This window comes from Lutra lutra, chromosome 6 (assembly GCF_902655055.1).
Source record: "Lutra lutra chromosome 6, mLutLut1.2, whole genome shotgun sequence".
Classification (NCBI taxonomy): domain Eukaryota; kingdom Metazoa; phylum Chordata; class Mammalia; order Carnivora; family Mustelidae; genus Lutra; species Lutra lutra.
In genome coordinates, this window is record NC_062283.1 from 124123585 (window position 1) to 124140387 (window position 16803).

The 16803-nt window shown below is 34.9% G+C and overlaps 1 protein-coding gene and 1 non-coding gene across 5 annotated transcripts in view; both read left to right on the forward strand.

Moving 5' to 3' along the window:
* Positions 1-16803, forward strand: part of GRIK2 (glutamate ionotropic receptor kainate type subunit 2) — a 639603-nt gene that overhangs the window by 387746 nt on the left and 235054 nt on the right. For all 4 annotated transcript variants that reach the window (XM_047734793.1, XM_047734792.1, XM_047734790.1 and 1 more), the window contains exon 10: positions 13592-13705. In XM_047734793.1, the coding sequence (XP_047590749.1) occupies positions 13592-13705 (114 nt within the window). The remainder of the gene's footprint in view (positions 1-13591; positions 13706-16803) is intronic.
* LOC125103456 (U1 spliceosomal RNA) lies at positions 11689-11852 on the forward strand. Its single transcript, XR_007128441.1, has one exon. It is a non-coding gene; the product is annotated as a U1 spliceosomal RNA (small nuclear RNA).

A 16803-nucleotide genomic window follows, 5' to 3' on the forward strand; every position in this document is an offset into this window, starting at 1 on the left:
AATTATACTGTTGCCTTGAGATTTCAAAAATAGTTTGTATACTCCTCTAAAATTTGAAATTTTGTTTTGATAAATTAATTACACATGATCTTTATCTTCAAGGGGCTTTTTATAGAGAGTGATCAGATAACACACTAATGGAAAACTGCTTCAAGTTTTAAAAGAGCTACAAAAGAGTATTTCTGAAAAAGGATATAATTAGGTAGAGTCACGGTATGTGAGGTGCCTAGAACTAGCCTTTGAATAATGGAGAAGTATTGATTGGTAGAGATTGAATCACTGAAGAAAAAGATAACAATATGGGGAAAGACATAGCTACTGTTTGATTTGCTCATTTTACACACACACACACACTCACGGAAGTAGGAGACAGAGCTAAAGTGCTAGATTTAAGTCATAAAGTGAGCACCATGATGAGATGTTTGCAATGTATTAGTATATAATATGAATTCAAAGAGAGAATAGCCTGGAGGTCTATGGGATGTGTGGAAAGATATTATAGTTTGGAATAATTTTAATATGGAGTCATGAATATCAAACTATTCTGGTTGGGAGTAAGAGATGAATAAACGGTGACAGAGGCAGTAACTGAATCTTCGGCAGCGTTATTAGTTCAAGGAATAGCAGAGCATTGGGATTGTGCTTTTAAGGAGTAATGGAGGAATCAGGTGATAAAAGTAGATGCCAGTGATAAAGGCATCAGTCAAAGATTGGTGAAGAAATTAGTGAGGAAAATTATCATCAGAAAGAAATTGGAGGGGCGCCTGGGTAGCTCAGTCTGTTAAGTGTCTGCCTTCTGCTCAGGTCATGATCTCAGAAGCCTGGGATCAAGACCCACATCTAGCTCCCTGCTCAATGGGAAGCCAGGTTCTTCCTCTCCCTGTGCTTCTCCCCTGTTGTGCATTCTTTCTCTGTCAAATAAATAGATGAAATCTTAAGAAAGAAAGAGAGAAAGAAAGAAAGAAAGAAAGAAAGAAAAGAAAAAAGTAAATTGGAACAAATATATAGAGGCATGTAAAGTACTGAGGTTGGGTGAAGGTAAATTAGAAAAGAAGGGGAATTAAAAGCTCAAATCAAATGCTTTAAGAATCTTTAGAAATTAGTATATAAGGGAATGCCTGGGTGGCTCAGTCAGTTAAGCATCCAACTCTTAATTTCTTCTCAGGCCATGATCTCAACATTGTGAGATCCAACCCCACATGGTGCTCTGCTGGGCAGCATGTCTACTTCAGATTCTCTCTCTCCCCCTCCCTCTTCCTCTGTCCCTCCCTACCCCTCATTGCATTCTCTCTCTTTCTCTCTCTCTCTCTCTCAAAAAAAAAGGTATGTAAGTCATTAACTAAAAGAGGGCAGTTGAATTTAGTTTCGTCAGATCTTAAGAATAATGGGAATTTTTTGGCAATGCCATTGTGATAGATTTGACTTTGAGTAGTAGGAATAAAGTGCTTCTAAGTAGCAAAATGTACTCTTTTTTTTTTTTTTTTTTTTTTTTTTTAAATCCAGTAGAATGGTTAGGAGATCCAGGTATGGATTCAGGCCAAATTGGGCTCAAATCCTTGCTCTGCCATTTACTATTTATGGACAACTTTCCTACCTTCTCTACCACACACTGTATTCAGCTGCATCAGGCGGTGATAGCAGTATCTAATTCATGAAGACTAATGAGTCTTGCTAACCTTACTTTTCTTTGTCCTCAAAAATGTAGTTACCAACCCATAGATGTGAAGACAGAGCTCTGACCTTGATAGAGTTCACGGTTTGGAAGGCTCAACCAATAGTCATCCAAGAGACTTAAATTACAATTCCAAATCTGTCACAAGTGTGTGAACTTCACCCTTCCACCCAAGTTCTCTGTGTCAAATTCCTCATCTCAAAAAATGTAGAGTGCAAAGGACTTTCCTCTGGAATAGGCAAAAGTGAGAATATCATGGCCTTTAAGAGAACCTAGAGATACAATCTGTCAAGGTTAAGAATTTGATTATCCTCAATTCTGTTTTATCATGACAAGGTGAGGAAAATGAAAAAAAAATGTGTAAAATGATAGTTTTATCCATTACTTCTCATGCCTACTACCTTTTCCTTGCTTTATCATGGTCATCTTTGTCCAACACACTCCGTTTGTTCACTTGATCCTCTAACAAATATAGAGTGAACCTCTATTTTGTGCCCTTAGGAAGGTTATACTCTGTTGAAGGAAATCTGCCAATAATAAATGGAGGCACAAATGTACAATACAGGATTAAACAATAGTAAGTGCTAAAAAGAAAGATGACTTGTTTATACGTTCAGGGAAAGGAGTTTGGGGTTGGAATGAGACTATGAACCCATCTTTCTGACTTAGCACCCAGAGATCATATTGAATCTTTTCCATTCTATCTTGACAAGAACCTTCATTGGAATGCAGTCCATTTAGCCATTGTCCAAGAAGGGTCACTAATACTGCAGACACAGCCAGTCATATCTGTCCAAAAAAGCCCTCCAGGCTGTGGCAGTGCTTTCTCTGGAGCAGAGGGGGAGAAATAGTGGGGTGGGGTGAACTGTAGGTGCCATTCCAGATTTTGTCTTCCTTAGGCAATAGGACAGTTTGTTTTTCAGAACTCCAGACTAGGAATAAGAAAATAAGAATAAGTGGTTTTCCCAGCTTCAATTCTTCTGTTCAGTTCGAAGACCATATTGTGTATTCTACTTCCAAAATATCTCTCCACATCCACTGTTGTAATCATAGCCAGGGTACCTTTCACCTGAACATCTGTATTGGAGCCCCAACAAAACCTGTCTGTTCTATTCCCCCTTACAATTCATTCCCCGGATGTTAGCAGCCAGACCAGTGTCTTTTAAAACAAATCAATCCATGTTATTGCTCTGTTTAAATCCTTTCACTTATTCCCAGTGTATTTTCATTAAAATCCAAACATGGTTTACAAAGTATTGCCTACCTTCCCCCTCAACTCTCACTACCATCTCAGATGTTTTCTATGCTTTAATAACACTGGCTTTTGTTCATTTTCTCATAGACACAAAGCTTTTTCTATTACTTTGCCTGTAGAGTTTTCCCAGCCTGGAAAACTCACCACTAGCCCTTTGCCCAGATAACTCTTACTCACCCTGGGTGGGTCACAGGTTAAGTCTTTCTTCCTTAGGTGTCCTGTAACCTTGACCAAATTTAACCTCATAGTGCCCTGTGCCTTTCCTTCCTGGCACTTACCACAATGTGTAATTCTGTATGCTCCCAGTCCCACTGTTTACATACTCAAAGTTTAGGAAAGTTTCTGGCACAAGTGTATCCTCAAGAAATAGTTATTGACTGTAGAATGAAGGAAGGGTCACCATAAGAACCATAAGAAATAGTTTATAAGAATCACAAGAAATAGAATTGCTTATTCATGTGTCTGGTGTAAATTTATTTTCCTATGATGCAGCATTTTTTTATTTTTAATTTTTTCCCAGTTTGCCCCCTACTTACACAATGGGAACAGAGAACTCCAGTGGTTAGTCAGTGGGCTGGGGTTGTGAGTCAAGGCTTCAAGGGGAACAGGATTTTAGAGTGCCCGCGAAGGCAACACTGAAGTTTGAACTTGCAAGAAGGCCCAATGCACCCTACATAGAGCACTGTAATCCCTGATGCCCCAATTCTGCATTAAAGCGGAAAAATAATTCTTCTATTTATAAAAGTTCCCTTTTTTTCATCATCTAATTTATGGTATGGAAATAGGCGTAGACCACTTAAATGAGGACACACGAGTTATTATTCAGAACTTGCTGTAGCACTTGGCATTTGGCAGAGACGCGAAGGCGGGCAGGTCAGTGGAAAAGCTTTACCGTGGAAGAAAGGAAAGGCCTCCTATGCACTCTGATTGGAGAGTCTTGGCAGGAGGAAACGTGGACCGCTGGCAAAAAATAGGGAAGCTGTGTGTAATTGAACAGATCTTGACCATTTGGGGCAGATTGCCACAGAGATTGTGGTTTGGCTTCCCAGAGAGTTTGCTTCAGAGGCTCTGGGTCAAGTTCTATTTCATACATGGTCAGACTGTTGTCCGTTTGTATACTCAGTCTGTCAATGGAATTACTGAAGTCACTTGGAGGGAGAAAAAGAAATAGCACGAATAATAAGGTCAAGAAAAATTGACATGAGGAAAGTAAAAATGTCATCATCACTGACAATAAAATGAAATTTTTTAGTTTATATTTTTTTCTGTGAATACGTAGCTAGAATATGACTTACCACTGGAAGTGGTTTAACCTTACTTACCTAGTCCTCTGAAGCTTAACTATGTGCTTAGGAAAGACCAGCTTCGGTTGGACATAAACACTTCTTAAATGGCATAAGATGTTAAGAAACATTGAGAAGATGTTCAGAGTGTAATTTCATAAGGATTCTGAGTAAAGCAAAAACAGTTGGAACCTTTTACATAAGAGAGGTTTGAATTGAGTAATGACACTCCATGAGAATGGTGTATTTCCATTGCAAGCTGAATTATCTAGAGGCCATTTTTGGGAAAATAACACTTTATACTTAAAAAGGAATTTTTTTAAAGAAACTATAATGCAATAATAAAATCACTTATACATCTGACACTAATATAACACTATATACTAATTATACCTGAATAAAAATAAATAAAATAATAATAAAATCACTTATTCCTACCACATGATTGAGTTTTCTTACCAAATGTGTTTTGCAACCACTTATGTATGTCATGTGCTTTCTAAAAACAACAACGAAAGTCTCTGCTCAAATGGATTTCTATTGTATTAGGAATATTAACTTCTAAGTAGAGGTATTAAACTAAAATCATCCTTGGATACCTCTCTTATCTTTTTTCTAGCAACAAAGTTAGCTATTTGTTTTGGTTACTTTGCCGGTAGTTTTTTTTAATGTGTTACCTATATTAAAATAGAACTTGGAGAATAGAATTCTCTGTCTCCTCAATGGAAATTATCTAATTACTCTTTATACAAATTGACTTTATTTGTTAATATTATATTAATTTTGAAAAAAAAAAGTAAGGATAAAACCAGTACATTTCTCTGTACACGCCTTGGGATGTTTTTATAATAAAATCAGCTTCTAACTTACATATCTTTAGGGGAAGTTTTGAACAAGAAAAGTGACTACAAAAAACAATTTTATGGAATACATGTTTGCCAATTTCTACAAAGTTAAGAAATTATATATACAATATAAAGCAAGATAATTCATATTTGCAAACTTTTCTAAAGTGTAATTTTGTCATAGTTTACTTTCAAGTGAAGCTTCCTTTCAACTTTTGATGTCATTTTTTTTTCTGAGTATTTACTGCCTGCATTTGGACCCACTAGTAGAAACTGATACCAATAATCCATAGGCTTCTTACGGAAAACTCAAATATTTTTATAATGTATGGAGAGGGTGAGAATTAGTGGTGAAATCCTGCCTGCCTGAGTTTACAAGCATAGATGTTCTAGGATCAGAACATGTTTCAAATTGCTTTTTGAAAAACTTTTTGTAGACCATACATATTTTTAGAACAAGTGGTAATTTCTATAAAAGTCTTTACTATTGACCTTTCTCTAGCTTGTAGAATCCTGCACTCATTAACTCCCTAGGAAAAAGGTGTCTGAATGGAATTTACAATCTTCAAAATATATCTAAGTGTGAAAATCCACACTAGATAGGTGAGAACTATTTCTTTGATAGATTTCTAGATACCGGATGAATAGCAGTTTTAAATCTTTCTCTCTTTGATGGCATTTGATACATGTATTCTGGTTCCCATGACAACAATGACCCCCAACTTTCCCAGGAACTGAGATTTCTTTTGCTTCTCTTATAGGAAAGCAATGCTAATGGTCATGTTGACTAGTCAGAAATGTGTTGTTTGCTTTTTAAAAAACAAAAATGCATCCTAGTCCAGATCCAAGCCTAGCGGTTTTCTTTAGAGATATTAACCATTTAATTTGTCTAACTCTTACATAGAATTCATTATATGCCCTGTCTTACAACTGCACTAACATTTTTGGGTTGTGTGTCAATATGTTTATAATTGTGATTTTGCTTGATAATTTTTAACCTTCACAATGATGAAATAGTTAAGAAAGCTCTTTATAGATGACATTATGTTTGGAAATCAGTAAATTTGAGAGCATACAATTTCCTATTTTGGCCCATCAGAGAATACCAAGTATTGCCTTTTTCCTTTCGACTCCTGAATTTGAATTAAACATGTATACTATATATAACTTTTAAAGCATTGCTTTTATTTTATTTTTAAGATTTTATTTATTTATATGACAGAAAGAGACAGCTAGAGAGGGAACATGAGCAGGGGAAGTGGGAGACGGAGAAGCAGGCTTCCCGCAGAGCAGGGAGCAGGGAGCAGGGAGCAGGGAGCAAGGAGCCCGATGTGGGACTCAATCCATCCGAGGACCCTGAGATCATGACCTGAGACAAAAGCAGCTGCTTAAAGCCTGAGCCACCCAGGCACCCCAGCATTGCCTTGATTTTAAAGTAATATGTGATCTACATTTTTAATCTTGGAAAAATGACCCTTAATTAATTGAATGTTGCCACATTGTTATATTTGAGAACAGTTAATTCAATGATTCAAATTTTATTTAAAAAATCAAAATTACCACCTGTTTCTAACTCTTTCCTAATATTTAGAGTTGACTTTGTCCTAGACAAAAATAAAAATCCTAAAGGTAAAAAATTTATGTTTGGATTGGTCATCCCTTCTTGTTAGATGATTATATACTTACTGATTTATTGTTCTTATTAGAGTTCTCAATATTGTTCTTATATAGAGTTCTCAAATGGTGAAATTCCAGATCCTATGGAAATTGGTGGATAGCTAGTTTTAGGAAAGTAGTTAACTGAGGGGTTCTCTGCATGGTCCTCCCAGACCAAATTACTTAACACATGAAGGTAGCTCAGTTCACAGGTAATTGTTCTTTACTACGAATTCTTCCTCTCAGGTAGCAATACCTAGCAGGTAGGAATTACTATGAAATGATTCATGCTTATCTCTGGGGCATCATGTGTGAATTCCTTCTAAAGTGATCTGTTAATATGTGATCCAGTGGAAATAAGCAACAATTTATTATTAGACAATACTACATTGGACAGCAATACAAATAACTATCTCTACTTTTCATTTAAAAATTGATCATTGGAAGGGGGGAGGTAATTGAAGAGAAAGAAGTTTCTAATTTGCTTGCAACACTTAGCAAAACAACTATGGTGTTGAAAAGGTTCTGTTTTTGTACATCACACTATATAGGCTTGAAACCTGACTTTGTAAATTATCTAGAAAGAGTGAGTATACTAGTTAATGGGAAAAGATACATTCCACCAGTGTACATTTGATCAATTGGAGAGATAACTCATCTCCCAAATATGAGTTAGCATTTAACATCAATACCTTCCGTATGATTTCCATTTCTCAATACCTTCAAATAGTACTATCAGGGATGTCCTCTCTTCTAAGAGGTAAATACCCTTCAAACAAACTATACTTAATGTGTCATATGATTGGAGGTAACTAATTATTGGGAATATTTTTTTGAACACTTATGAAGGAGACTCCATATTGCGCTAAGATTATTTTAAACATAATATACAGAGTGGTTTCTTGTGATCGCCATGCAGATCTTTAGAAAAGTACACTGAGAATCTTTAATCAAGACAGATCTATGTCACAATTACTTTATCATACATTGACGGACACTTAGGTTGTTTTTGTATTTTGGATATTATAAATAATGTTGCAGGGAACATCTGGGCGTATATATCTTCTCAAGTCATATTTGTTGTTTTGTTTTCATGTTTGTTTTTGGGTAAAAAGCAGAAGTGGAATTGCTGGATGCTATAGTAGTTCTATTTTTAAATTAAATTTAATTAAATTTAATTAATTAATTTAATTAATTTCTACTTTTTAATTTTTCTGAGGAACCCCATACTGTTTTCTATAGTTGTTACACTGACTTATATTCCTACCAATACTGTACAAGTCTTCCCTTTTCTCCAATACTTGTAATTTCTCATCTTTTCCACAATAACCACTCTAACAGGTGCAAGATAGCTCACTGTGGTTGTGACTTGCATATCGCTGGTGATTAATGATGTTGAGAATACTCTCATGTACCTGTTGGCATTTCTCTATCTTCTTTAGAAAAATGACTATTCAGATTTTCTGCCCATTTTTATTTGGATTGTTTGTAGGGCTTCTTTTTGCTGTTGAGTTTATGAGTTCTTTGTATATTTTGGATATTAACCCCTTATCAGATGTATGATTTCAAAATATCGTCTCTTGGTCGGTAGGTTGCCTTTTAATTTTATTGATGATTTCCTTGGACTTGCAGAAGTTTTTAAAAATGATTTAGTCCCATCTATTAATTTTACTTTTGTTACTTTTGCTTTTGGCATCAGATTAAAAAAAAAATCACCAAGTCTTATGTCAGGCATCTTATTGCCTAAGTTTTCTTCTTGGAGTTTTAGGGTTTCAGGTTTTAAATTCAAGTCTTTAGTCCATTTTGAGTTAATTTATATGTATGAAGTAAGATAGTGGCTCAGTTTTATTCTTTTGCATGTGGCTCTCCAGTTCTTATTGAAGAGACTATCCTTTCCCCATTGTATATTCTTGGCCCCTTTGTCATAAATTAATTGGATATATATACATATATATATATATATAGAGAGAGAGAGAGAGAGAGACTTATTTCTATGTGTGTATATATGTATGTATGTGTGTGTGTATATATATATATGTATATGTACATATATATATAGACTTATTTCTGGACTCTCTGTTTTGTTCCATTGATCCATGTGTCTGTTTTTATGCCAATACAATACTGTTATTATTATATTATTATAAATTATATAGTATTATATATTATAAATTATTATAACTTTGTAGTATAGTTTGAATTCAGGGAGTGTGATGCCTCCAGCCTTGTTCTTTTTTCTCAAGATTGCTTTGGCTATTTGGACCTGTGTGTGTGTGTGTGTGTTATATAATATAATATAAGATAATATAATAATAATATTATATATATATATATATATATATATATATATATGGACTTATTTCTAGACTCTCTGTTTTGTCCAATTGATCCATGTTTCTGTTTTTATGCCAATACAATACTGTTTTAATTATTATCACTTTGTAGTATAGTTTGAATTCAGGGAGTGTGATGCCTCCAGCCTTGTTCTTTTTTCTCAAGGTTGCTTTGGCTATTTGGACCTGTGTGTGTATGTGTGTGTGTGTGTGTGAGATTCCATACAAATTTGAGGGTTATTTGTTCTATTTCTTTGCAAAATGTCATTGGAATTGTGATAGGGATTGCATTGAATCTATTAATAGCTTTGGGTAGTAGGGATTTTAAGAATATTGATTAAGGATAGGGATTTTAACAATATTGATTCTTCTAAGCCATGATCATGGAATATCTTGTCATTTCTCTGTGTTTTCTTTAATTTCTTTCATTAATGCCTTGTAGGGTTCTTTTGGGGGAAGTGGGGAGGGGTTGAGTATACTTGGTGTACAATGTTACATTAGTTTCAGGTGTACAACACAGTGCTTCAACTTCTGTATACATTATGTTATGCTCACCACAAGTGTAGCCACCACCTGTTGTCATACAACACTATTACAATATCATTGATTATATTCTCTATGCTGTGCCTTTTATACCTATAACTTATTCACTCTATAACTGGAAGCCTGTTTCTGCCAGTCCCTTTCACCCATTTTACTACCCCTCTACCTCTGCCAACCATCAGTTTGTTCTCAATATTTATAGGTCAGATTCTACTTTTTGTTTCTTTATTCATTTATTTTGTTTTTAAGATTCCACATGTGAGTGAAATCATATGATATTTGTCTTTTTCAGTCTAACTTATTTCACTTAGCATAATACCTTCTAGGTCCATCCATGTTGTTGCAAATGGCAAGATGTCTTTTTTTATGGCTGTGTAATATGTGTGTATGTGTGTGTGTGTGTGTGTGTGTGTGTATATCTTTAGAGTTTTCTATATATAATATCATGTCATTTGCAAATAGAGTTTTACTTCTTCCTTTCCAATCCAGATTTTTTTTTTTCTTACCTAATTGCCATGATGAGGACTTCCAATACTGTGTTGAATTAAAGGGGCAAGACTGGTCATCCTTGCTTTGTTCCTCATCTTAGAAGAAAGGCTTTTAGCTTTTCAGCATTTAGTATAGCATTAGCTGTAAGCTTGTAATATGACCTTTTTTTTTATATTGAGATACATTTCCTTTATACCACCTTGTTGCGAGTTATAACTCTGCTTAAAACAACTCTGTGAGGTCAAGAGTACTTAGATATCTTTATTCCATTTTAGAGCTGAAAAAAGTATTGTAAAATTTTGATGAAATCATATAATGAAAAAATTATGGTTCTGAAAATAGGTTAAAAGAAAAAAAAATTGTCTTGACTTAGCTTATGCTACTTATGATTAAAACAAAATGAACCAAAAGACTCGCTTCTGATAATCCCTCAATCACTAAAAAGTTTTGAATTACACATTTCCTGTAGACTTAAAATCTAAGGATCATACAAATTTTTTGATTTAAAATTTCATATCACTAAGATTTCTGAAACTTTATAATATTCTATTTAGAAATCTAAGCTTATAAAAGGGGATATTTAATATTTATGATTATGGGAAATTATCGATTCATATAATATGAACCAGAACCCCTCCACCCAAATAATACTAGAAAAGCAACTGACAGAGAAGGAAACCAGATAAATATATCTAGATGAGTGGACATTTAGCTAAATTATTTTTTATAAAAGTAATCATGGAGGATGATGGTAAATGAAATTGGCAACATTTTATATTAGTGATTTGGGTAGAAAGTTGAAAAACTAATTGACTGAGCTTGAGGATGTCACTAGGCAGATGACAGTGGGCAATGATGTTTGCCAGGTCTTTGGCTGGTAGAATTACACATCTGAAAAAATCTAGTGGTGGAAATGGTGGAAAAAAAAAAAAAGAAAGAAAGAAAATCTAAAGGGACAAATGTGTAATAGGTATTAATTATAGAACAGGAGCAGAAAAGTGACAGTCACTGAAAAATCCGATCTGCAGATGTATCTTGTTTAGCTAACAGTGGTGTTTTTTTTTTTTTTTTAATTTTGAATTTGAAACACTTTAAGCAGGTCAGCAGGCATTCTAGGTTTTACAATATCCTCTCTGTCCTTCCCTGTCCAGATTCCTAATGGGGCCTCTATTAGCCCTAGTGATGCCTTACTAAGAACTTTAAAAAATCATCTGCTCTGGGAGCATGCAGCCCCAAGGTACACAGCTATGAGAAGAGCAGGGTCTGGATTATAGCAATTACTTGCCATTCTGCCTTGAAATTTTGTAAAATTTAAAAACTGCATACCTTTGCCTAGAAATTCTTACTTTTGGCCTATGCCCTCTTTCTTCACACATGGATGTTAGTTACCTCTCTGGCCGTCGAAGGCCTTTCATTATTGGCACTAAATTACAATTAGACTCTGTCTTTATGACATCATGGTAGTCATTGTCTAAAGTGAAGAAATTTAATTCAAAGTAAATAATTTACTTTGGAGAGAATGCTAAAATCAGTATTTTTTTTCTTTTTTTTCTCACTATATTATCTGACTTTTTCCTGTATTGACACAAACATCAAGAGTATATAGCTTTTTATACTTACCTGGCAGGGGAGATACCATGATCACGAAGGTGGTTTTCCCAGGGCGAGGCTTATCCATTGCTCTCCGGATGTGCTGACCCCTGCGATTTCCCCAAATGTGGGAAACTCGACTGCATAATTTGTGGTAGTGGGGGACTGCGTTCGCGCTTTCCCCTGAAAAAAAAAAAAAAAAAAAAAAGAGTATATAGCTTTTAATGGTAAGAGGAAAATAAACTCAATATAAGAAAATATGACAAGGGATTTATTTTTTTATTTTTTAAAAAAATATTTTCTTTATTTACTTGAGAGAGAGAGTACACACGAGCAAGGAGGAAGGGCAGAGGGAGAGGGATAAGCAGATTCCCCACTGAGCAGGGATCCTGACTGTAGGGCTTGATCCCAGTACCCTGAGATCATGACCTGAGCTAAAGGTAGATGCTTAACCAACTGACCCACCCAGGTGCCCCAAGAGGTTTTTTTTTAGACATCACTAAAAAACATTATATGGAATCCCCGATATAGTTAATGCATTTTTGAAAAAAATATACTTGGGTTTGCACTTACATACAACTATTAGAATGGCATATCTATTATCCTTATGAAGTACAGAAATTACTAATGTTTCTACTTTTGTGCTTCCCCAGTCAGAGGGAAAGAGACGTCTTAATAGGTTACTAAGAAAACTATGCTAATGAAAAAAGGATTGAAAAGAGTAAATGTGATGAAATATAAAAAAGTAAAAATAGAAAGAATCATAATATTTAAGTTGGATTAGACCTTTGTTAGCAAATTTAGGTAGACCAGGGTAAATATTACCTGCTAAATTAATGTCACTTTAAAGTTATTTAATTGATATACAAAGCTTTATTTTAAAGATAAACAGATAATTGATAGTTCTCCTTCCCTTTGAATGAACATATTGGGTAATTGGCTAGAGGGATATGGAAAACAAAGTTTATTATCCATCACTCCTAGGTTTGAGAGGGTGGAGAAAAGAACTACTGGCTCCAATCTTCTTTTGCCTCTGTCCTTCTTCAGTGCTGACCACCATTATATGGCAGGGCAGTGGTGTCAGAGCACATAAACCACCCAATGTATGCATTCAGTGACATCCTTTGCTTAGATATGTCTCCCAGAGGTGTGCTGTATTGTCTCATAGGCTGTGTTCAAGGGGGTTTAAAATGTCTGAACACTGTGAGTATATGGCTGAATTATTAGAGAGTATTAGTTAAATTGAAGTACATATAAAATAGCATACAAGTGGAAGTATTGGAATGCATTGCTCAGATGAGATGTGCTGTAATCTTTCCTTGGAGTATTTTGAATGCTCAAAGGTGTATTTATAAAGGCTCCAAAGGTAATTCTGGTTATGAATTTGCCCTAGCGGAGGTCATGCAAAAACAAACAAACAAACAAACAAACAAAACCAAAAAACCAAAAAAAAACCAAAATCAATGCAGTTCTTAAGTTTGCCTTCACCTATTAATTTCTCCTGGATCCCCAGATTTTGCTCTGTCTTTTAGCTTCATCTGTTTAGCATGGCATGTTATCTTTGTAATGAAAGGATGAGATAGATCCATTACAGTAAAAGATATGCACTATTAATGAGTTTCTAGCCAGCTATCAAGGTATCATCAAATGTGGTTTATCTTGGTGAATGAAAGTTTGAATGGAAAATTAAGCTCCCATACTGACTGTAGAAGTGCGGTGGATCATTTTGTTCTTTAATGTCACACTTCACTGGACACACTTCACAGAGCAGTGAATCAGGCTTAAAACAAGCAGCCTTTACTTTAACGACAGCAGATAATGCAGCAGAGGTGAATAATAAGTGTTAGCTGTCTTAACTTTCTCCTGCAGTACTTTCTCCCAGGTGCCTGGTGGACAATTTACGAAGTCCATATGCTATTTTATAGATTGGAACTTGGGATCCAGCCAGTGGCCTGAATATGACAGAAAGTCAAAAGGGAAAGCCAGCCAACATCACAGATTCGTTATCCAATCGTTCTTTGATCGTTACCACCATTTTGGTAAGTATTTGTTTTTCCCTTTTTTTCAGATAAATGTAGATAAACACGGAAGTGGATTAAGAAGGACATTATAATTTGAACAGTGAAGAATAAAATGTAATGTATTTTGCAGTTATTTAGCAACTCCTGTGTAACAAAGGAGTCAAGATTAATCTAGCCACAGTTTTATGACATTAGTTTTTAATGATGTATTAATGTTTGGGCTGTTTATATTGATTAATAATACAGCTTTTTGTATCACTAGAAACATAATATAATGACATGTCTACAAAATTAGGTATCATTGAAGAATTTTCAGTGTTTTTTTTTATGATTTTTAAATTTTTTTTATTAACATATAATGTATTATTAGCCCCAGGGGTACAGGTCTGTGAATCGCCAGTTTTACACACTTCCCAGCACTCACCATAGCACATACCCTCCCCAATGTCCATAACCCCACCACCCTCTTCCTAACCACCCCCTCTGGCCACCCTCATTTTGTTTTGTGAGATTAAGAGTCTCTTATGGTTTGTCTTCCTCCGATCCCATCTTGTTTCATTTATTCTTTTCCTACCCCCAAGCCCCACACATTGCATCTCCACTTCCTCATATCAGGGAGATCATATGATAATTGTCTTTCTCCAATTGACTTATGTCGCTAAGCATAATACCCTCTAGTTTCATCCGCGTAGTCGCAAATGGCAAGATTTCATTTCTTTAGATGGCTACATAGTATTCCATTTTGTGTGTGTGTGTGTGTATCACATCTTCTTTATCCATTCATCTGTTGATGGACATCTAGGTTCTTTCCATAGTTTGGCTATTGTGGACATTGCTGCTATAAACATTCAGGTGCATGTGCCCCTTTGGATCACTACATTTGTATCTAATTGCTGGGTCATAGGATAGCTCTATTTTCAACTTTTTGAGGAAACTCCATGCAAGAATTTTCAGTGTTAAGATTTGAAAAATGTATTGAGATGCAGATTATAAATAAGTTACGTGAGGGCAGCATGTGAACTTTTCTTCTGCTTTCATCTCCTGCAGATATATTTTAGAGGGCATGTCATTTATTTTTCAGGATTTTTTTCTATTATAGCTGTATTGTAACCTTGCTTTCAATTGTTTTCATCATAGAAAATCACTTTTAGTTTATTTATCTCCTTAAAAAATTAAATATGACAAGTGCTTTTCTAAGCCAGAAAAATTTTCAGCAGTAACAGACTTAATACTGATGCACTGGATGTTTATATGCCTCTTATAATTCTATATTTTCTTTAGACCACGTAGTAATATTTACCTACTCCTACAATGCCATTTGAAATGGGAATTTTAATTTTAAAATAATCGAGGAGCTCTTATGTTATTAAGTCAGTGCTTTCTTCTGACAGAATAAACTTATCAACGCTAGTTCTTGTGTCTTTTCAGGTAGTCAATAGGAATGTGAGATTAATGTTCAGAACAAACCACCACATACTTAGCATTTGTATAAAATCTAAATTTGATTTATGGTGCCAAATCAAGCCAGGAGGAATTCATAATCTAGTCCTTTTATTAACAATGAGGGATGTCAGATCTTTAGGCATGTCAAAATAAAATAGCTTGGGTTAAAGACTCTTGATAATGAAGCAAAGCTGGTAATCATGAAATGACAGTGTTGGAAGTTCATGAGCTTTTTTAATCACTCCCTTGCTGAGAACCTCAGCAAATACTTGCTCCCTATCCGTGATATCCAAACTTCCTAAATTCTCTTTATAGCTCCCTCTTTTTTCAAAGGTACTCTCATACCCACCAATTTATTGGCCTTGTTCTTCAGTTGAAATGTTCACACAAATTGCTAAGACATCTTTTTTTTCTGCCTGTGTGTCCTGGATCGCTTTTCCTCTTTTTAGGACTACTGCAGTAACCATACAGCCATCTCTTATTGCAGTAACCGTACAACCAAACAATCATACAAGTCATCTCTACTGCTGACATCCTTCTCCCTCCACAGTGCACCCCACTCTTCATTATAATGATCGGTTATTTTCCTGTTTCCCTTTTTTAAGTATAGTGAATCCTTACTATTTAAAAATGCCCCAAATTTTGACCCTGATGTTCAAGACCTTCTCTAATCTTGTCTTCTCCCACCTTTCTTTCCGTGTTTCCTATTATTCCTTTCAGTTAACCCACTCCCATGATTGTGTTTGGCCTGTTCCTTTTGTCTATACTACGTTTCTCTCCATTTCTGAGATAGTTTTATACTTGTCAGTACTTTATATTATTTAGAAGTAATATTACACTATTCTTTGCTTACTTCCTGTGGCAATATTTCACCAAACATCACTGAACATTTCTTTGAGGAATAGGAACTGATTATGTCTCCTATTTTTACCTCAATGCTCATAATGAGTGCTATATAAGAGACATCTGTAGTCTTCAGTATTTGGCACTTATTTCTGTGTTTTCCTTGATCCAGCCAAACTCCCAGACATATCACTTATCTTATGGCTCCAAAACTTTGCTCATTCTTTCCATTTCCCTGTGAGAATCCTATTCATTCTTCCAGACCCATCTCAAATGACAACCACTCCATGAAACTCTCTGATCTCTCCATTAAGTTGTGTGTGGTCATGGGGGGTGTCAGAGTGGGGAGATGTACACGTTATGTATCATAATACTCTATTATGGCACTTACTATGCTTACTATGCACTGATTTTTTTATCTTAGAAAATGTATATATATATATATATATATATATATATATCTTAGAAAACGTATGTGTGTGTGTGTGTGTGTGTGTGTGTGTGTGTGTGTGTGTGTGTGTATCTGTGTGACCATTTGACATGAATCTATATAGGGCCAATGATCAAATTTTGCACTTTTTTGATATTTCAATGTCAGAGAAAAGTGCCCTAGACTTAACAAGTACTCAAATATTTGTCAAATTAAATTAGATAAACAGTATTTAATTAAATGGAAAATTAGAAGTAAGCAACTTTTGAATGATTATATTTAAATATTTTTCATCTGTGAAGGTTAGTGCAAACTTCTTGTCCAAACAAAACAGGTGAGTAAGACTACCCATATAATTTCTCAATCTTAATTACTCAGGGTTGTTTCATAAGAAGTATTT